Source organism: Chelmon rostratus, chromosome 2 (genome assembly GCF_017976325.1).
Source record: "Chelmon rostratus isolate fCheRos1 chromosome 2, fCheRos1.pri, whole genome shotgun sequence".
Classification (NCBI taxonomy): Eukaryota; Metazoa; Chordata; class Actinopteri; order Chaetodontiformes; family Chaetodontidae; genus Chelmon; species Chelmon rostratus.
Genome location: NC_055659.1, coordinates 30,031,783 through 30,055,300, shown reverse-complemented (window position 1 = coordinate 30,055,300; position 23,518 = coordinate 30,031,783). Strand labels below are relative to the sequence as shown.

The 23,518-nt window shown below is 38.9% G+C and overlaps 1 protein-coding gene across 1 annotated transcript; it reads left to right on the top strand.

The window, feature by feature from the left end:
- nampt2 (nicotinamide phosphoribosyltransferase 2) lies at window positions 1-22,691 on the top strand. Its single transcript, XM_041952125.1, has 11 exons — window positions 1-260; window positions 8,677-8,812; window positions 9,331-9,434; window positions 9,538-9,666; window positions 9,866-10,024; window positions 10,656-10,786; window positions 11,127-11,352; window positions 14,304-14,423; window positions 16,083-16,223; window positions 16,683-16,808; window positions 19,446-22,691. Exons 1-11 carry the CDS (start codon window positions 213-215, stop codon window positions 19,605-19,607), a joined length of 1,482 nt encoding a protein of 493 aa, XP_041808059.1. The 5' UTR covers window positions 1-212; the 3' UTR covers window positions 19,608-22,691.
- Window positions 22,692-23,518: the final 827 nt, after the last annotated feature.

Below are 23,518 nucleotides of genomic sequence, written 5' to 3'. Positions count from 1 at the left end.
TGTCTGCTATTGGATCGTTTCAGCAGTGCCGTAACGTCCGAATTTGAGTTCACTGGATAAATACAGCTGTAAAAATCACAATTTCACGTCGAGGCTGTATTTCCTCTGCTGCCTGGTCCGGCTTCTGCGCCGCTCTCTTGTTAACTTGCTGCGAGGAGACGGAGACCGAAGTGACATTTAACGTTACCTGAATTCATTCATCCACAGCGACAATGGCAGCACAGGATTTTAATTTCTTGCTTGCGACGGATTCTTACAAGGTGAGTGGACCGCTTCTTCTTTCCTTTTGCGGCATCTGTTCCCAAATGTAAATACATTACATTTATTTTGACATACGGATAGCTACATATTCGGTTCGGTGTTTCACCAACCTAAGTTAGATACCACTGCACATCACCAGAGACGTTAGCCGTTGCATTTTTGTTTTGACTGTACTACAACGTTGTAATAGATGACTGTATAAACTCAAAGTGAGACACCAGCGGTACCGTAAGTTATCTACACCGTATGGTGTGTATTGTTGTTATTAGTAGACCCTCCACTTCGTTAAAACTACGAGCAGGGGTTACAGGGGGTAGAGTCCCAATCGCATTTAATCAAAGTTTACTCCACGAAACTGTATCTGAGAAGATATGTCTTGGAAGGAACGGCTATCTATAGACATCTTTACTGACGCCAATGTAACTTAAGTCCCCGATTGCGTTACCACAATACGAAAAGTATTCTTCACATCTTACTTTACTGAGTTTAAACGCAAGTTTTGTTTTATATGCATTGAACGTGTCTCTCGAATTGTAATTGCTGTTCCACGGCTGTTTTGTTTTAATAGTAAATGACAATTCAGTAAATTTGTATCTGTGTATTTATTCTTCCACACAGTGAAGCATACAGCTTATTCATTAAAAACTGGTATCAGATCAGTACTTGGTGTTGGCAGATATAAATTCAGGTATCAAACAGGATCAGAACTGACAAAATTGGTTCGGTATATCCCTAAAAGTAATACTGGAGTACTCCGTGAAAGTCAACAGCAGAAGAGCCTACTTCTTCTATGTGTGTGTGTGTAGAAATCCAGAGAAATGCCAGAGAATCTTCATAGATATAAGAAAATGGTGTTAAAGGTTAAAACAATCAAATTTGTCTCAAAGTGCTAACCTGAAGCGAATAATGTGACAGAAAGTGTTTTGTTGAGTTGTTTTGGCTGGATACCATGGAAGCCCTGTCTGAGTACCTAGACTTCAGTTTGATGAATCCAGACATTAGTTCTGAATTGCAAGTCATGGTGATATATTCTGTTTAAATGCATAGTATGAACAGTTCCTAGTCTACAGTACAGACAGCTGAGTGGATCACAGAGCCCAACCTTTCATTGACTGTTCCACTTTCAGTTTCATTTCAGTCAAATTGTAACCTGAATACAGCTGTGAGTCAGTCCACTGCTCAGGCGGGCTGTGCTGGTATATATAGTAGCATATGCTCAGCTCAGTTAAATGTTAGATGTCACTGTTAGATGTCATTCAGAGGTTTGTACTGCAGCCAAATGGCAAAGGTCTGCATGATCACCAACCAGCCTTTTTATTAGCTCCAACGACCCCTGAAAACAAGTCCAAAGCAGCAGCACAGCCAAGAGGATTCCTCCAATGTGTCTGTCATCACAATCACATAATGGAAACTGATTTGGTACACAGTGATGAGCTCATCTGAATGTCCACTGGGGTTACTGGGTTTATAGCACAGTACTTCACATGATTTTTTAAAAAGTACTACTGAAACACTGTCCTCACATAACAAGACCCAATTTGCCTCCCATGTAGTTCATCATTTTAACTTTTTTTATACTTCAGTCTTGCTAGGTTTTGCATTGACGATTGCATTTTAGTCACTCAAATGAGACACTGTGGTCAACTATAATGACATGTAGTGTTGGTATTTATGGTGCATGATAACAGACAAAATTAAAACCATTGAGAAATCGGTGGAGGCTATCTGCCGATGCCAGCTACAGATCTGGCCAGTGATAAGTTTGGCCAGGTACCTAAGAGGCCGGCAGTCATTTCAACTTTCAGCTTTTTGAAGCTGGTGACTAGCATGGCGAGACCGGTAACTAGCATATTTAGGCTAGCAATATTAGCCAGTGGCTGGTAATTTTCTGTTGGTGTATATATGTCACACTAATCTCTGTGATAGCTGGAACTGCTGCTCTTTGGCCAGGTGTCTGATTTCAGATGATAGTGATGATGATGATGCTACTCACAGCTGGTTTTGCAGCTTTGGGTCAGTCAGTCTTGAGCAGAACCGAGTCTTTGAAAACCAAGTCAGTTTTGTAAAGAGCTTCTTACAGAAGAAGGTCGAGGCTTTGCAGCTCACTGATTTCCTGTCATAGGTTGTCAGACACAGAGTAAATATGTTCACTTCCTCTTGTTTACTTTTCATGTCCTGAAACATCTCACCAAAAGCCTGAAGGAGTTTTCACACTCAGCAGCATATTCAGATGTCAGAGCAGGCTTTTGTTCCTGCAGAGTTGCCTGAGAGTATTTTTAAAACACAAAAGCATAACATTAAAAAAAAGTATTGATTTGTATCCCTTTAATTAGGCTCATAAAGAGTTTGAAATTGTGACTGTGATCAAATAAAAAAAGACATATCAACGTCAGTATGGCCCACAAAAATCCAGTGTCAGTATCTGGACAAATATCGACAGGCTCCCATGTAATTTGATACAGATATTCATGGGATAAATCCTAGTGACTTTGTTGATTCTCTTACGTTTCATCTCTGGAAAAAAAATCCAGTATCCTGTGAAATGTCTCAACATCTACTGAATGGCTTGGCACAAAATTTGGGAAGAACTTTGGTGATCCTATGACTTTTCATTTAGTGTCCAGCTTAGAATTGTAGTTTGCAATATACATTGGTTTATTACCAAATATCTGTTGAAATACTGAATTTCCCATGAGCCTCAGCTGCAAGGCAGCAAAGGAAGAGGAGGAGCAGTTTCCCTTATGCCTTGGATACTCCACCTTTTCTGTACTCCTGACATATATGACTGTCTTGTGTTTGATGTGAATGCATTCTACAATCTCGAGGCCCAGCTTTCATCACCCATGCTTGCATAGTTGGTTTCTCTCAGCAGTGATGATGTTGATTATGATGTTGCTGACAACATCATAATCAACCAATGGTCTACATGTGTCTTGACTTGTTCTTTTCAGCTGAAATGTCTTACCTAACTTAATAATACTATTACGTAATAATTAACAACTATATCCAGTATGAACCCACAGCACGGTCTTAGAAGACTGTGAGCTTTAGCTTTCACTACTTAGTTATCTGAGGAATTCACTGAGGTCTGATATGGCCTCGTGCCTTGCTACTTTCAGCTCTAAATACTTTACTACACCCTGGATTTGGTTTCTTAACAGCATGCTAATACCATAATACCATGCTGGTGTGTGCACATACCTCCTTCTTGCTGATGTTTTATTCTTCAGTCATGTTTTGTCTCTGATGTTTTCCTACCCCCACCACCCCTCATCAAGTTTTGGGATAAGGTTTTCAGGATACTGACAGAACACAAAAAACATAAAGATTATACTGAAGGATGGCACTTCCACTGACCAACAAAGGATGGAAATGAAAGTTTTTGTGACTCACTCTGCTCTTTTTTTGGAATTAATTATAATAGGAACTGTACTGTTGACATCATTCACACTGTGGTGTTGGGATGCTCGTGCCAATTTGAAATTTTAAACACTCTGGTTAATTAACACCAGATGTTTAGTAATTTTAAGGTGCATTCTGCATTTTTATCATGTTTGGAGTGTGAATGTACTATTTTTAAAACATGTTGCATAAATTGTATGACAGCAAGTTAAAGCTAAATAATAACTGGGTAGTGTGGAGAAGAGTGAAAATGGTTGTTCCTAATGTTACTACCATGTCATAGAGACAGATCTTTTAGGGTGTCGTCAATTTCCATGGAGTTTTTACTACATTTGTTTGCCACAGTCTGGCTGGGCACAGCTGTTTCTGATTTTGCCTAAGGGAAGACCCTACTGCTGAAATTAATATTTTTTCTTTTTATTATCCGGTCAATTTTGTGAGTTTGGGCATTTTTACATTTATTTATTGACATTATTTTATTTATTTCTGTCAGACTAGTGGAAAGACACCCAATGTGTCCAAAATACATACATAGCCATTTATTTTAGGTCAAATTTTCCGTTCTGGACATTTATGTTAATTATCACGTATTTAATAGATAGTGCCTCATTTCCACATTCAAACACTGGATTGCAACTTGTACTACAAACGTGTAGTGTAAGTAATTAACTAAGGACATTTATGGTGATATCTATTTTTACCCTATTCCCCTGATCATGTCTTATTTCTTGTCTAAAAATGTATGGAACATACACCAAACTTTCCAATTTTATTCATATATATTCTGAATTTCTTACAGAGGGGTTTGTTCATATATAAAATTTTATTCTGAAAAAACATGCGAAGTGATAAAAAGAGATATCCAGAATTCCCTCTGTAAAAGCCTTTGACTTAAGTATGTCAATAAAATGAAACAATAATTATGAAGCTGACTTTATCCCACATTCAGATCTCTGTTTTAGAAATGTATGGAAATAAGCACATAGTTAATTAGCTACTACCTAAATTGCATACTTAAATATACACTTCAGAAAACTTGTAATACAAAAATGTTCCAACCTCCAAGACTGTTTGATCCTACCTTTGAGGCAATTCATAAATTCCAAATACTTTTCTTCAGCAATAAAGAAAATAAAATAAAATGGTAGTAGAAGCAGTTCAGTCCCTGAAGGCACCACACACAGAACAGCTGATGTCATCAATGCTTTGTGGCGGCTCTCAACAAAAAGAATGTTGATGCAGAGTGTTGCACTTTCCAAGAGAATCAAGAAAAACATTTTTTTTTTTTTTAAGTAAAGGGCAAGCCTGTGTGTCTAAGTTAGTTTGTGGATATGCAGTCGCTGTGATGAAAAAGGCCAGTCTCAAGAGTCATTACAGCTACAAACATGCTAACCTGGATGAGATGCAACGACCAATGTGCTTAGAAAAAGTTAACGCTCTTCGTTGGAGTTAGGGTGCGCAAAAAGCAGCTTTCACAAGACTGCAGTCTGACAAAGTGTCAGTTCAAAGTGTTAGTTTGTCTGGATTGATTCATGGAGAAGAAGGGAAAAACTGTCATGGAAACTCAGTGATAACAAGTGTCTGTGTGGCCATCCTGGTGGACATTACCAAGAACCTCTCAGAGCTGAACCTCAAACTCCAGCCAGCTTCTCAGCTCTCTGCTGTCAAATGTCAAATCGAGTGAAATTAAAGCTGCGGCAAGTGCAACTGGAAAAGGTAGCTGTGCGTTTTCCTACTCTGCAGGAACAAAAGCCTGCTCTGACATCTGAATATGCTGCTGAGTGTGAAAACTCCTTCAGGCTTGAACTGAACATATTTACTCTGTGTCTGACAACCTACAACAGGAAATCATTGAGCTGCAAAGCCTCGACCTACTACTGTAAGAAGCTCTTTACAAAACTGACTTGGTTTTCAAAGACTCAGTTCTGCTCAAGACTGACTGACCCAAAGCTGCAAAACCAGCTGTGAGTAGCATCATCATCATTACAGCCATCAGTTCCAGAGATTGCAGGAGGTTACTGTGATATATGTATGGCCCTCAAAGGATGTTATAAAAATTGAAATGACCCTTAATTGGAAAAAGGGTCCCCACCCTTGCCTAATATGAACTGTGAAAATGAGGTTCTTCTGGCAACCAAATTCCCCTTTGACTGGCTAGTTCATAACAATTCAATTCAATTTCATTTCATTTTTTTTATATAGCGCCAAATCACAACAGAAGACAGAGAGAGCAAGAAGGCAACAGCTACAACTCTAATAATAGACTTTATGTGTAGTATATGTAGCATTGTATATACATATATGATGTACATATATGATACATTTATGTATGTGATATATGTACATATTAGTAACAGACAGTATGTGTACAATACAACACTATGTTATATTGACTTTATTTATAGAGCACTTTTCTAGTCAGCATTTTAACAACACAAGACTGCATTCACCCAGTCACACAATGGTAGCCAGACTCATTAACACAAATAAAAGAAGAAGATGAAAGAAAAGAGGTATCAAGTTGTGAGCGGTTGTTTCAGTGATAAAAATGCAACAAACAAACACTTTGTTTTATCCTAATGGCAAAAACCAAAAATACATATAGTTCAAAGAAAAACAAAATCAGTTGAAATGAAGTTCTTATTGTTTTAGAAGACCAGTGCATTTTTGACAGCAGCAAGTTCAGGATGTTCCATCACCATGGTCCAGCTGCTCCTGAGGGTTCCCAAAACAAGGCGGAAGCTCGGAGGGGACCGAGCGTTTTCTGTTGCCGCCCCTAAACTTTGGAATGAACTGCCGATGCACATCAGGCAGTCCCCTTCCGTGGCCACTTTTAAATCTCTTCTTAAAACGCACCTCTTTTCCTTGGCTTTTATCACCTCTTAGATTGTTTATTTTATGTGCACAGGTATTTTACCCTTTATGTAGTATGTTTCTATTTTATTATCTGTTTTTACTGCCTATTTTTTTATTTTATTTTTGATGTACAGCACTTTGGAAACCTTGAGTTTTATTTAAACTGTGCTTTATAAATAAAGATGGATTGGATTGGATTCTTACATCCCTGGACCACTGTGAGCATACAGGCAAACCCACTTCACAGAACTTGTCACAAAACATAATAATAATCTTGCTCTTAATATAAAATAAAATATTCTCTTGAAGTTAGACAAGGGGGAAAGGATTGGGAACTTTCAATAGCAGGCAGGATGAGGCAGAAGAATATAGAGTGAATGAAGCTATTTCTTCCAGTGACTCAGTGGTTGTTGCTGTTTATTGTTTCATTAGTGCCATCCAGTAAACATCTTTACTTAATACGCAAGCATCACTTTGAGCAGAGAATCCTCCTTTTTTTATCTTATCATTAGTGTGCTAATTGTGTTTTTATTTTATTTTATTTTTTTCAAAGCACTGCACAACAGACAGAAGTCACAAAAACTATTGTTGCCCAGTTATTACTGTTTTGTTCTTCTGTGGGGAATATCTGTTGAAGTCCAACATAATTGAGCCAGAAATTCTGTGAATGAAGTCTGGTGATGTAACAGCTGTTTGAAGTTAACAGAGCAGATACTGCTCTTTGACAAAAAGGCCTATCACCGCAGGGATCCTTTCCATAATTTTGTCAGACAACAACCCGAGGCTGTCTATGGCAAAAACACTTTTATTGTACAAACATTGATGGTGTGCTAACACCCAGGGGGATTACATTGCAGTCTTTCTTGTGGCTGTGGCCGTTTGTCTGGGACATTGAAATCTTCCAGGATACATGAATCAGCAGCAACTATAACTATTTGACAATACAACCTGGGGCTGTCGACAGATAATCTAAATTTGAATTTATATTAAAATTGTAAAAAAATCAACATTAGATTCTGAAAGTTACTTAACATTAGATTGTGGAAAAAAATAAAAAACACCATCACAGATGCACTGAAAGCACTGCATGATCGATAGAAGTCATAAAAACAATTTGTTTGTTTGTCCATTAACTACTGTTTTGCTTTTTTACCAAGAAAGTCTGTTGAAGTCCAACATATTTCAGCCTCCCAGATCATAATGTCTGCTGAAAATAAGATAGATGTGAAAATAAACCAGACTAGAGTTAGTGATGGTTGTTGGAACAGTGAAAGATGACCCACAACATTTTTGGTGTTTTATTTTGTCTTTGTTGCGTTTGAATGAAGTGATAAAATTCTTCCATCCATCCATCCATTTTCTTCCATTTCTCCGGGGCCGGGTTGCGGGGGCAGCAGTCTAAGCAGGGAAGCCCAGACTTCCCTCTCCCCAGACACTTCCTCCAGCTCTTCCTGGGGGACCCTGAGGCATCCACTCTTTGATAAAATTCTTGTTTCTGTGAATGGAGTTTGGTGACTTTGATGTTTCTGGCTAAACAGAACAGTTCTTACTCTTTAACAAAAAGGTTTGTCACCTCAGGGATCCTTTCCTGTAAGACATTAGAATAACTATCCTGTCAGTGGCAAAAACAAACAGTTTTAGTGGGCCTACATTAATGTGCAAACGCTCAGAGGGTTTACATTGCAGCCTGTTTTGTGGCTGCCAGCTGCTGCCGTTTATTTGTGACCTTGAAGTCTGCCAGGATATGTAAACCAGCACTAACTGAAGCTCCACACAATGTGACTTTCATCGATTGAAAATAAAATATAGTTCATGAAACAAGCGAACAATTCAACAACACCGTATGGGGCATCATTTTATTTTTTAACTGTAGGTATGTAGATGTTTTAAAAGACAAGTAGTACGTCTCTAGTTGTATTTGTTTTCCCTCTTATAGACATAATATGCAAAACAGATATTTGAGCCTATGTGGGGTTTTTTTAGGATTATTTAAGCATCATTTTTGGCCAATTTTGACAGCCCTAGTACAAATCAGTCTGAGATTAGAATGTGACAAATTAACACTGTCATACTAAGGGGGGTTATTAGAATTACATTGTAACATGTTTAAAGTTTTCGGAACCTATGATTGACTTCTGCCTGTTTCTTGTCTTTCAGATCACACACTACAAACAATATCCCCCAAACGTCAGCAAAATCTACTCCTACTTTGAATGCCGACGCAAGAAAGGCTCCCAGTTCAATGAGGTGGTGTTCTTTGGTCTTCAGTATCTGCTGAAGAAGTACCTCACAGGTACATTCACATCCTCTCCTCTGACCTGAAAAATTAATTGACAGAAACATATAAGAAGAAAAGAGTAAAATATTGGGCTTATGGGCACTTTGCTGTTAAAGAGAATATTAGGGAAGGGAGTATGTTCTAATAAAACTGCTACCCAGCAACATTCCTGTGTATACCTTGAGGAATTATTGAATTATTGATTATAATTGCCCATTCAAATTATAAAAACACACAGTGTAAGTAAAGAAATTGAGGGCACAGGCCAAAGGCAGAAAAAACAAATCATGATTTACAACATGGCAAAGCAACAGGGCTTCCTCATTCAACAGTAGCCAGTAGTACACAATATATTTATGAGAGTTCACACCTCAAAAGACAGAGTTAAAATGATCTGGTGAATCCAGCACCATGTAGAAACAGAAAAACTTTTGGTGACTATTAATGATGATGTGGTTTGATGGAAGTGCAGGCTAGGCATGCTCTGTATGATTTTCTGCATATGTGGTTGTAACTTGGTGTGTTCTGTAAAGGCCCAGTGGTCACAGAGGAGAAAATTCAGGAAGCCAAGCTCTTCTACCAGATGCATTTCAAGCAGGCTGTGTTCGATGAGGAAGGCTGGAGGAAAGTCCTTGAGGTATACAAAGAGTCAACTGTCAGTCTGTCTAGACAGATTCACAGAGAGAGGCATTCGTCATCATGTAACTAACCTGAAGTCAATGTGTTTGTTCCTGTGTCAGAAACACGACGGCCGTCTTCCTATTCGGATTAAAGCTATCCCTGAGGGCAGGATAATACCGAGAGGCAATGTGCTCTTCACTGTGGAAAACACAGATCCAAACTTCTACTGGCTGACCAACTACATTGAGGTAAACCCAGAAATGTTGTTTTAGTGTTACACATGGAGACAAGTGGTCTGGAGTTTTCAGTCTTCTTTCCCACCTCTGCATGTCTCCTTTGCACCCATTCACTACAACCACCAAAACATCAGTTGTGCAGCAGTATACAAAGAACAACAGGGCGATATTATTGTTTCCTTGTTTAACTGCCCCTTTCTGCTGGCTGTAGACTATGCTGGTCCAAATGTGGTATCCCATAACAGTAGCCACCATATCCAGAGAGTTTAAGAAGATCCTGGCCAAGCATCTGAAGGCCACCTCAGGGAGCCTGGAGGGCCTGGACCTGAAACTGCATGACTTTGGCTACAGAGGAGTCTCTTCACAGGAGGTCAGGAAGACTTTCTGTCTTTGTCTTTATTTAGTGAGAAACCAGCAGTGAGGTTGGGAAAATCTTTGAAAGCAAAACCAATGGAGTTATTGTTTTGCTTGTGTCTCTTGCAACTTGCTGCTATTGGTGTTCTGTTTAACACAGGAATTTCTACATAATCAATGTCACTCTGGCTAAGGGTAAGAGAATCAGCGAAATTCCTTAAAAGTCTGTCTGTTTTCATAGAAAATCCAAATGTACATGCACTGGTCACAAAGTTTAGATTGAAAGAACTTACTGATTAGTCACTTATAAGCATAACAAGTCATGTCAGGTAATAACAGCTTTCTACAACTTAGTGTGGATGATTGACTCCAAAGAAGATATTCTCTGACATCTGTGATTTTACATGGGTTGTTTTGATTGTAATTGAAGTCAGACCCTCTCTGTCAGAGTAAAGCACATTTCAGTTCAGTTGTCAACATGTTAGTACCTGCTTATAAGCTCACTGAAAAAAACAAAAGTCACAGATACAATCAGGATAATAATGGCTGTTACAGATTGGTGGTTGCTGAATTCTACTTACCCTAAACATTAACTCAAAGAAACTGAAACATCAAAGTGAGTCATAATTTCCATCTCTAATCTCCAGTCCGCAGCATTAGGTGGAGCAGCTCACCTGGTTAATTTCTGCAGCACAGACACAGTAGCTGGGCTGTTGATGGCTCAGCGATACTATGGCTGCCCAATGGCTGGCTTCTCCATTCCAGCAGCAGAGCACAGGTATAACACACGCATGCACGTAAGCAGCACACACACACACACACACACACACACAGACACACACACACACACACACACACACACACACACACACACACCATCAATAAAGGAAGTCTGTGGCAACATCATAATCAATTTAAACAAAAAATTCTGCTTGCAAGTTTTCAGTTTATTTTGGCTTTAAATACAGAACGAGTGTCACTTATCTGCACAGTTGAGTTGTCAGTAACCTCTGAGCAAACTGTAACAGCATCAGGGGTTGCATCTTCAAATGTTAGAAACAGTATTAGTATCTCCAGCACCACAAGACTGAGTTCATTACTCCCTTCCTGTCATCCAGTACCATCATCTCCTGGGGGAGGAGCAGGGAGAAGGAGGCGTTTGAGCGAGTCTTGGACCAGTTCTCCTCAGGGCCGGTGTCAGTGGTCAGTGACAGTTACGACATCTTTAATGCCTGTAAACACATCTGGGGAGACAAGCTGAAAGAGCAAGTTATGGAGCGCAGCCAGGACTCATGTCTAGTCATCCGGCCAGACTCTGGAGACCCTGCAGAGACTCTTATTGAGGTAAGCTAGTGCAGCGCCCGCTCTAAAGGTGTCTGATTGCTTAGCAGCTTTCTCAATATCATCAACCAGCAGAGCCGGAGAGCCCCTCCAGTTAGACGCCAGCTAGATGCAGCACTTCAAGACACACAGTTTTAGACGTACACATGTGCAGTCTGTTTTTTTCTTTCTTTTTTAAATGTATTAACAACACAATAATATTACAATATGCCACAAGTTTATTGAGGTGTTCCCAAAACTTGAGCCACACCTAAATTATTAATCCTGATTATCATTATTTTTACTCATGCTTCCTTGTTAAATTACATTTAATTGACTGAATGTAGGCCAAGACACACTGCACACTTGAAATGCAAAATTTTTTTGTACTAAAATAAATACACATATTATTTGATTATAGACATTATCGACATTTGTGGGAGATACTGAAATCACTGAAATCTAACTAAGACATTTTTCATCCAGACCTAACAGTGGATGAATGAAATATTTGCTACTATATCATTAAGTCAATATTATATAACATTATTAGTTGATTAATCAGTTTGAGTAAGTTTTTAAGGAAAAAAAGTTAAAATTCTCTGCTTCATGACATTTTGAAGACATCAGCTTGGGCTTTGGGAAACACTGATCTACAGGGGATGAATCTAGGGCAATTGGACTTGGTTGTAGATATTACAAAACAAGAAATCATCTCTGAACAGAGGAGGAGGTCTACGACACCACTTTAACAACCATTCACATTTGGCCTCAAATGACTGCCTTTTCACAGCCAGGAGCACTAATGGAGCAGGTGGTATGAATGACCGTGATAACAACCCCACAGATGTTAAATACCTGAGACCCCCCAACAGTCAGTTAGAACTGAAGACGCCCCTGTAGTGAGAGGCGAAATGTTTTCTACTATCACAACCAAATACAGTGGCCCTAGATCCAGTCCTCCTTGGACAGGCAGTATTTTGGTTTTACAAACAAGAGGAAGCAAACTTGTAACTGTTCTCCCTCAGGTTCCACTCTTCATACACAATTTATACATCAAAATGTTCTTTCAAACTAAACTGTAGACATACTGGATACTTTTTTAGCTATGACCATGGATGCAGAGACTCTCAGTCCTACTAGTCACTCCCATTAGATTCAAGATTCAATGCTTTATTGCCTTTTCAACATAGACAGTAAGAATTAGGTTTGTATGCTCACAGAGAACAAAAACAGCTGGAAGCCCACCTCACACACAGTGATCGCCATAGAACATAAAAGTACATTTAAAAAGTCATAATAAAAAAAATAATACTAATACAATTATTATTAAAACAAGCTACTATGGAGAGTCTATCACATTGCATGCATACCCTTATAGTGTCTTACAGACAGGAATTAAAGCAGTTTCGTCTTTTAAAAGAAAGAAGGAAATTAAAATGATGGTTTACAGGGTGAAAGGGGTCATGAAGAATATTGTGTCCATTTTTCCATAGTCGTGTATAGTCGGTGTAGATTTCAGGAAGGGAAATGGTGATTTTTTGATGTCGTCCATACCAGCTTGTCCAGACGTTTCCTGTCTCGTGCTGAGGTGTTTCCAGACCACAGTTATTCCAAAGGTGAAACTTAAACAGCTTGACAGACTGAGAGTGGCAAATACAGTCATTCATTGCAACAGAACGCCTCCCTGTGGGGCACCAGTGTTAATAACCAGAGACTCTGAGAACTTGTTGTTAGCTCTGACCTCATGCCTCCTGCAACAAGTCCAAGGTCCACAGTCATGTTTGGACTCCCAGTTGGAGAACTATACAGTGTGGGAGATAGAATCGTATGAAACACTGAGCTGTAATCAATAGACACAAGCCATACATGTGTGGCAAGTGGTGTTGAAGAACTGAGTGCAAACATAATGACACTGCATCATCCACAGACCTATTTACCCTTTACAGAAACTGATAAAGTGATTACAAAGCAGGTGCTCAAAAACTGATAGTTTGTGCTCTGCATCATCTGTGTTTGCCCTTCAGGTGAATAATATGCTCCTCTGACATTCACTCCTAGCAGCTGCAGTAAAGCAAAACCCTCAGCATAGAGTCTTATGTCTGATAAGACGTGCATGAAACGCTAATAGAAAAACACTACATAGAGCTTGCTGTTGTTCTTCATTCAAATTGTTTCACCATGTAGCAAGTGGGCGAGATTAGATTAGATTAGATTAATATCTTGTGCCACTTTCATGTACTCTTTTTGCGGTTGTCAATTAATGGATGATTGAAATTCTTTGAGTCTGTATAAAAAGCACCTGTTTGGGTATCTCTCATTGGGTCAAATGTGTTGAGCTCTTCTGTTGAGTTTTATAGCAGTCGGCACCCATAAGTGTTGCATTACCACCGTCTGTTACAAGTGATCCCATGTATGACATTGTCCATTCTATGACTGGGACCCAATTTAGTTGCTGACTGGAACACAAATGTGTGTTTTGAAACCACTGGACGTACCACATTTCTAATTTTTGTCACGCATGCGTACCTGCAGACCAGTGAAGTGCACCCCTGTCCATGACTCTTATTGTTTATAGTGTGTTTTGTCAGAGTGATAGTTATTATGCAGCGTTAACTGTGCGCTTTCTCTTACTCCTGTTGGCACATGGAGGGCTGTTTTCTCTCTGACTCTGCTCACTGCTGGACCTCCTTTTATGTTGTTTTCCTGTTTCATTGCCTTGTGTTGAATATCAGGTATTGTGACATCTGTGCACATACGATGAACTGTGATGTGTCATTGTGCTTCGACACATGGCGAGGTATGGACAGGTTATTGACATCTTGTTAGCCTTAGAGTGCGATGCGTATACGAACATAAACAATGAACATAAACTGAGGTTGTAAAATGTTCAGACTGCTCCATTTTAACATGGCTAATACCTACATGAATGAATCCAACTATATATTATAAAATAACTGAAATCCCTTTTGTAGGTCATCAAGATTTTGGAGGAGTGTTTCGGCTGTTCTCTGAACTCTGTGGGCTACAAGGTGTTGCCTTCTTACCTGCGAATTATTCAAGGAGACGGCATTGACCTTAAGTCAGTGGAAGAGGTAAGAAAAAGTTTGGTTGTTGTAATAGTCTGGGTTAATCCTGCTCTTCTTTACACATCTTATTGAATACATATATATATTTTAGTTTTCCTTCCTGTTGCATATTCAGTTTTTATTTTTTAAATGACTGCTTGAGCTATTAGACACACCTTTACTCTGTCTTTCTGTCACCAAGCTTCAGCCTATATTCTTACCCAACCCAAAATAAAAGGGAAATTTAAGTCCCTATTGTGTGTGGAAGAGTTTCAGTGACGATGTGAGAAACGAACACTGTTGCTGACTGCACAGCAGGCAACACGCACACTAACTTCCACTGGGATTTTCCTAAATAATATACTGTATATCCATTGAAAAGTTTTGAAATGCTACTATTTCAGCAATTCTTCATAGTTTTTACTACCTGGGTCATGTTTTGTAGTTTTATTTTAGTTATGATCACATTTTACTTGTTTCATTGCTGAGATTTGGCAGTTCCACAACTTTGGGAACACAGCTTTACAGTCCAGAAGAGCGAGTTTGTTTACATTTCCAAATAAATGCCACAGAGTACTCGGTTAAACTGTGGACCTGTTAAAACCTGTCTGTTCTCTTAAAGGTGGGGTGAGTCTTTCCAGAGAAATATTGTTGATATTATCATCTATTCACAAAGCGATTACACGTTAGCATGCCAGGTTTACCATCCTGCATGCTCCCCCCATCTTTCCTCCCCTTCCCCCTGTCCTGTGCAGTGTGCACGAGCATGAATGCCATCTGTTGCTGAAAAAGTGTTGTGTGGCTCAGTCTGAGCCACTTTGTCTGTATTCACACAGACTGTGTACAGAAACTGCATTTTTTTTCAGCACACAACAAGAACAAACTACTAGCGTACTATGAGCAGTCAGTCAATCAATCAATCAATCAATAATCTTTGTCCAGAATGACTCACCCCACCTTTAACGTGACGTGTAACTGACAGAGTCTCTGTTTCCCCATATCTAAGTCAAGTAAAATCAACATCTATGTCCATTATGCCATTCATTATCTATGACAGCTTATCCTTTGGCCAGCTGGCATTGGGCAAGATGCACCAGCATTTCATTGTTAATGAGGAGAAGATGTAAAGTCAGTGCTAGCCACTGCTCTATCAACCCGTGTTTCCCTTTAACGATGCATTAAAGTGGTCTGCATTGATAGAACTCTCTACTCTGCTGAGAGCCACTATGTGTGTTTGTTGTGGTCAAAACAGTTATTTAGAATTATTAGTTTGGTTTCCTATAAAGTGCTCTGAAATGCTCCTACTGTGTATTTATTCCTTTTCTAGTACTGCCAGTACGAGAACACTGGAGCTCTTATACACATGCACTAAAGCTTGTACCCTTGAGCTGAAAGGAAGCAAAGCTTATTACCCTGGTCAACATAAAATATAAATCATGTTGATGTCTCTTATTATTATTACTGTAAACTTTTGCTTGATAATATGTACACACACACACATATATATATATATATTCCACTTTTTATTTTGTATTTTGTTTTTAGAATCTCTGTTGCTATTTTTCTTTCCAACTGCTATTACATGCTGCTGTAATACCCAAATTTCCCCGGCTGGGGATAAATAAAGAGTTTATCTTACCTTATCTTATATTGTGTTTGAAGCTTTCCTTTCTATGTTTTCTGTAGATTCTTGAGAAGCTGAGCGATGAAGGCTGGAGTGCTGAGAACGTCTTCTTCGGTTGTGGTAGCTCTCTGCTTCAGAAACTCAACAGAGATACACTCAGCTGTGCCTTCAAGTGCAGCTATGTGGAGACTAACGGCAAGGGTGTAAGTGGAAGGGTGAAACAGTTTTCTGCAAGAGATTGATTATCAACAGGTTGTTTATATGACCTTCTTTGTGAAACAATTAACCACACCACTTCATAGACAAAATGAAGGCAGTACCTTGTTTCATCTCGGCCCTGTTTTATAGTTCCAACCATTATTCTGAACAACAACATTTTATTGTTCATGTGGGTATTGTTTTAAGAAATAGTTGAAAACGTTGAATTTCCTTTAATCTCATGCAGCCAATATGGTTCTCTGAATGCAGAATTGACTGTTTGGATGATGGGTGAAGTTTTGTTGAATAACAGTGGTCATCATCAGCTAAAGGTGCACTTTAGCACTAAAAAAATAAAATTTTGCAGATTTTAGGTTTGGTCCTGAGTCAGACTGAAGGAAGTAACCTTTGCAGAGCTACGTCCTGGTTCAGGTTTCATCTTTTGTTTGTATGTGTTCTTCCAGATGGATGTGTACAAGCAGCCAGTGACTGACCCTTCCAAGGGGTCAAAAAGGGGTCGATTATCACTGAGGAGAAACTCTGATGGATTCTTAGAGACAGTAGAGAGAGGGGCAGGCAAGCCTGAAGAGGTCAGTCCCAGCATGTCATTGTTACTCTTGCCGACATTAAATATTACTGTATTATAACTCATACTAAGTGTTTGAATATAATCAAAGTAAAACATGAAGACTAATAAACAGATGACAGGCTCTTTAAGAGTCCAGAGTAATTAGCCTGTTTTTCTATACTGGTCAAATTGCTTACTAACAAAACATGACCATGCTTTCTGTCTGCTTGTTTTGTCTGACTGACAGTTCAGGACCTCATGCTATTCAATTGACTCTTGTACATGAATTAAAATAGAAAATCCTCACAGTTAGAAGCTGTAATTTAATGTTGGCATTTTTGCTTATAAATGTGCTCTAAACTATTGATCAGTTACAGGGAGGTCAAAATTGGCCAAAAATGATGTTCAAATATTCCTCCTAAAAAAACACAAATGTTTGAACATTTAATTATTTTCTCTGCGTATTATGTCCATAAGAGGGACAACCAATACGACGAGAGATGTACAACATCTACATTTACACATTAAACCTAAATCCTACAACGTGTTTGTAAGGAAGGGGGGATTTACGGGGAACTGTGAGGGATAGAACCCAGATGCAGACACAACGGGGAACATAGACAAAGACAAGACTAGATAACAATTACATAAAACGTGGCATGGACATGAACAAAGACATGATATGAAAAACTAGCAACTCAAAATACACTCCTAAAAACAGAGGACCCAGAATCAAAATAACAAAAGTAATCAAACAGAAAATCACTCTTAAAAGAGGAAAACAATTCAGCACAGCTATGAACTAGAAAAAGAAAACAGAAACTAAATAATTAATGTTCCAAACAAATAACACGCACGACAGAACTATGGCCTGGGAAACTCAAAAACAGCTAGGGAATAGCAGACAACATTAAGGACGGGGACACTACATAAAACAAGACATGAACATGAACAAAGACAAGAACAAGACGATAAACTAAACTAGCACTGTGGCAAATTATAGACAGAGACGAACAAAGGAACAACTCAGACCTGAACAGAAACACGGACATGAACAAAGGCAATGCAACAAGACACACTTACATGAAACATGACAAACATTCACTATGGGGACTAAGGCTTGAACTGTGACACGGACTATGTCTATGACTTTGATGAGGAGCGCATACAGCGAAGTAACACAGACAACGACCCGACAAGGACAAGGGGGAAGACACGGACTTAAATACACAAGGAGGAAACACTAATGACAAACAGGTGAAACACATCAGACAATCACACGGGAGGGAAAACACAGGAAGTAAATCAACACAAAGACACATAACAAGAACCTTCAAAATAAAACAGGATGTAACAAAAACCAGGCAAAGACAACACACAATGGGAAACTTACCAAAACACAAACACGATGGTGCAAGGGTAGAGACTAAGACAATACAAAAACTCTCTTACATAAAACATGGCATGACTGAGAAGACATTAGGAATACACTTACAAGGAACAAGGCACGGCTGAGACAACACTAGGAATACACTAACATGAAACGGGACCTGGATGTGAACAAAGACAGCACATGGACAAACACTTAATAACTGAATGGGGCAACGGCAGAGATCAATAAGAGAAAACTAAACAAAAAAACGGCGTGCATGGCACGGGTCATGACAGTGTTGTTGAATTCTTCACTTGTTTTACCATTCAGCAAACAATTTACAAGATATTTTATCTAACTACTATCTAACTTGGGAATTATTTTCACTGGACATATGTTCAATATGTTCAACTTCAACAGAATTTTCCTGGTGAAAAAGGAAAAAAATAATAAAGTAAAATAAAACAACAACAGAACAACAGAAACTCTGGTTTCGTGACTGCTCTCCATCATTCATCCGCCGTGTTCTGCCTGCTTTTTGTTTCAAAATCGAATATTAATTTTCACAGTCAAATGTGTGGCTTTATTTATAATTACAATATAAATATATGTAATAATATATGTATAATATAAAAACATACAAAAACAAAGTCATTCAATAGAGGCTTGTGGACTGCAGTGAGAGACAGGAAACATGGTGAATGTGAGTGGAGAATGACATAAAACAACAGGTTATGGTTGGAATGGATCGGAGCATGATGTGGATGTGTGGTACGCACCTTGAACATCAGGCTACCTGGGTGCTCCATCCTCGCCTTGTAACCATTCTCCCTTACCTGAACTCCTCTCAATGATATTACTCATTTTTGATTGCCCAGCAATACTTCTCTATTTCCAGGTGTCTGTACATCAAGCATTTGGTTTGTCTAATTTATACTTGAAGTATTTACAGATGTTGAGCCACAGAACACATTATACTATGCTATATTTCAATTATATATATATATATATATATATATATATATATATATATATATATATATATATATATATATATATATATATATACATATATTTCAATCAAGATTACAGTACAGTAGCTGGGGACAATGATGAGGCACATTTTAAACCAAATGCAAAACCAGGATTTGTTTCTGCCCCTATGTGCTGTCAACTCTTGCCTTTTAAATCAGATATAGCTTAAATGCATTTGGTGGTTTGTTTTTCTGAATAAACTTCATCCTTCTGTACCTGATGATTTCTCTGTGTGTGCTCTGTGCTCCTCAGGACCTGCTGGTGACTGTTTTTGAGAATGGCAGCCTGGTGAAGGACTACTCCCTGGAGGAGATCAGGAAGAACGCTCGGCTGAGGGACGAGGAAGTGAACCCCACCCTGCACAACCACGAACAGGAGATGCTGCACAATCACATCATCAATGGGATTCATTAGATCGACCACAATGCACAATCTCTCACAATGCATAAGTTACTTCAGTGTTTAATAGTTGCACTGGAATGAAGACTGCAGTGTGTTTGAAAGGCACCCATCTAAGTATAATCTCAACATGTTGAACTGGAGTGAAAGGTTGTTTCTCACAGCAGTCACCACCAGGCATTTCTGCCCACACATCATTCTGAGGAGGCTAGTGATAGCATCGCTTTCAGGTTGGTCAGCTTCTTTCACTTCATTCAGTACACTGTGTGTGCAGAAGGTTACACTGCCCTGTCATGGCCATGACCAGGACTGAAGCTCAGGGTCAAATACGTTAAGCTAAGTATAGTTCAATTTTTAAGATGCACTTCCTTATTTTGAGGTTTATACTTAACACTTGAAGAAAACAAGGGTGTGTATCTTTAACTATATTTTCCATGATATGCAGTAACTGAGCATTTTCAGGCCAAAAATGACAGAAACTTCCAAATATTCCGAGCTTCCATTGGATTTCTTTTTCTTAGCATTCTTGGTAGAGGGGAAATGCCTTTGAAGCATTAGTTTGGACCACAAGACACTAACATTAACACTGTAATAAAATATGAATGGTAACGCTATTATTGATCATGGTAATGGTGCTACATTACAGGTATGGGTTACACTGAGTGTGTGATGTAGAATATTTAATTTAAGGTCATTGTCAGCCTCATATATCAGCTGAACAATATATTGCTTCAGTCCTACTTTCTGTCCTTTGGTTTGTAGGAAATGCAAACCATGTACAGTATATAAATGAAGACATCACAACACTGACCAGTAGTGCAAAATACATGAAGCACGTAGTGCTGCACTGTCACAGTTTGGGAAAACAAACAAAGTCAATGAAGCCATATGCATTGTTTCTGTTTCATGATTTCTGATTCCACTGGCCCACAAAGCACACTGTACAGAACCCCAGTGTTCAATGTTAAATGAATTAAAAAAGGCATTATGAAAGAAATAATCATATGAGCAAATATGATTATATATGTATTTGTGTGTGTGTGTGTTAAAATATATAAATGAACCAACCATTTCTGAATTATGATAATAATAACAATAATAATAATGATCATGAGAGCTGGAGAGAGAGAGAAGGCAGGGAGAAGAGAGGGTGATGTGCAGGAAGTAGCCCAGGCGGGACTCAATCGCAGGCCAATGCAGTTTCATTTCATTTCATTTTAGCAAGCTCAACAACTGCTAACAAATTTAGCCACTTTGCTACTTCTGGCCAGAGCAACTACAATGCCAACGTTATCCTGAATACACAAACTAGATGCTGTTGTAACCAAACACAGACACAGTAGCTAATCTGTAGCTTGTAAGCTTCACAGAACTGTTGGTGCCACCTTCCTGTCCAGCAGGGCTCATCTGTGGGTTGTTACTCAGCACCACAGTGAGGGCCCAGCGTTGGTGTGTTTTCATAGGGTATATTCAACAATCACAATCAAGGACTGGAACCATGAGTTTGAATCATTTCATGAATTATTTTAAGAATTATAGTTTCATTTATTTATCTATCACACATATGACTGTTGATTTTACTTATTTATTTGTTTATTTAATATTGAACACTCTGGGGCTCCGTACATTCCAAGCATTTTGGATCGTGACCTTGAAATGAAGCATTGCCCACTTGTGACTCTTCATCATAAGTTCTGTGCCTATGAGCAGTGAGCAATTCATCCATCGAAAAGAGTCAATTCTAATCTCAGAATGGAGCCTTTGACATTACAAGCATGTCGACAGAGTGCAATTACTTTTAATGCCTGAAGGGGGAGACAAAAGTCCCTCACTGCAGGTTTAAATTTCCATAAACTTAAGAAAATAGTGGCTTGGCAGTATTCTCTTGACAGAAAGGGGTGGTGGGAAAGACATATTTTCCTTTTCTGTTTCCATTTAATCATTTAAACTGCCAAATTTATTAATGTCTTCTGTTCAGTAGCAGTTAACAGCATTTTGTTTTGAAAGTTTGGGATTTTGATCAGAAGACAGACTGGAAATGTAGCTGCTTTTACTTAAGTCAATTTTTCCTCTTATTGTGCATGGCTAAAATGACTGCATTATGCAGTAAAATAACTGGATGTCTGGATGGTTTGGTAGTAGCAAACTGGATTGGTAAACTGGAAAACACCTACGTGAGGTGGATGGAATGATACAAATAGATAGTTGTAAAGTGAAGCTGGGCTAAAGCTTTTTGTTGAAAGTCAGGTTCTGATTAGCAAATGAACTGTGCACTGAGTTTTGGACATAAAAGGAAAAATTAAATCAGATATTCTCCTTCAGATACAGTCAGTCTCCGATGTCCACCAGTTATTGTACGATGACGTCTTAATTCATCAACCTGCCTAGTCTACTTTAGTCAGAAATATTTTATTTCCCAGAATGCCTTTTAAGAGCCTCTATACAAGGGGGATTATTACTTCAGATCAAAGGCAGAAATAGTTTTGCAGACCCATATAAATCTGTGTATCTTCATGTCAACGCTGTTTTAGAGTTCCTGTACTAAATGTATCATCTGATTACCTGCCTTTACCAACATACTGCATAATGTAAAACACACTAAATGTTTTAGTGGTTCCTTCTTTTTGTTTTTGGCAGGCAGCAATATAGAAAATGCTTCTGACAAATGCAAACACCAGCCAGTCATTTTTGAGGGGTTGAACTGTTCAGGAACCTGCAGGCCCACCTTCAAGATGGATTTCATCTGCTTTTCTCTTGATTTTACTCTCTCTTCATGCCCTTTGCTTGTTTGTGTTTTTTAATATTCAGCAAAAAAACAATCTGCAATAATCTGGTATGTTAATGTTTCATACAGCAGACCTGAGCCTGTTTGCGTTTCATTTTCTTGCTGATGACTGGTCTGTGCAGATCAGTCATGACAATTTGCCACAAACATTGGACGACACATGGTTTCCCTCTTGTGTAGCACCAGCATGAATTATATTTTGTTAAAATACTCATTTTCTTCTAGTTGAACTGTATCTTTTAAATGTTCTCTATCATTGAATTTGTTTGTTTTAAAAACTGGATTTTTGTAAGATTAAAAAAACTTACACACTTTCATACTGGGGTGAGTTATTTTGCAAACTAAAAACTTGACTTCAGTGCAGTCAATGATTGCACCCCAACTCTTAGCAATGACTCTCAAGGATAAGAGGGTTGGCAGTCCCCCTAACAAGTTGGGGGTACTGCCCGTAGGAGGTGTGGCTGTATAGTGTATGACACAGGAGGTCGGGGGTCCACTCAGTGTAGCATGGACGATGTGGAGCCGGGAGTCGGAGCTACCCAACCACGAGAAGCAACTGTGAGACTCTCACTGCAAGGTCCAGTGGTGTTGTGTTTACAGCCACTGAAGAGGAATCAATCCCGTTTTCCAACTGGTGCTGATCAGGCCTGCCAATGCTGTGAGTGAGGGGCACAGACAGTGGTACTTGGAGAACAGTCAACATAAGATACACGACTCAAGAGTCCCACCTATGTCACAGTTCGGGAGGAGCCAGAAAATTCGACAAGCAGACACATACAAGCTAATTTTGAGCAGGAAAAGCTATTTTTACACCCAATGTGGCTTTGTTGGAAAAAACAACATGAATCTGTGTGGGTACTTGTACAGTGTAACAATTTAAATATAAATAATTTTGTGTGGAGTTCCTCTTCAATGAGTCACTGAACAAAAGTGTTTCACTTATTTATCCTTCTTTATTTATGTAGCGTCAAATCACGACAGAAGTTGTATCAGGACACTTTCCATACAGAGCATTACAGGACCAAACTGTTCACCTACAGAGACCCAACAGTTCCCTCATGAGCAAGCACTTGGCGACAGTGCAGAGGAAAAACTGTATGCCATCAGAATGATCTGAAAGATTCTATAATCTTAATTTTGA

Coding starts and splice junctions, on each gene's coding strand:
- nampt2 (XM_041952125.1), top strand. CDS start 213: ATGGCAGCACAGGATTTTAATTTCTTGCTTGCGACGGATTCTTACAAG. Junction 261..8,676: donor TTGCGACGGATTCTTACAAG/GTGAGTGGACCG, acceptor CTTGTCTTTCAG/ATCACACACTACAAACAATA. Junction 14,424..16,082: donor ACCTTAAGTCAGTGGAAGAG/GTAAGAAAAAGT, acceptor TGTTTTCTGTAG/ATTCTTGAGAAGCTGAGCGA.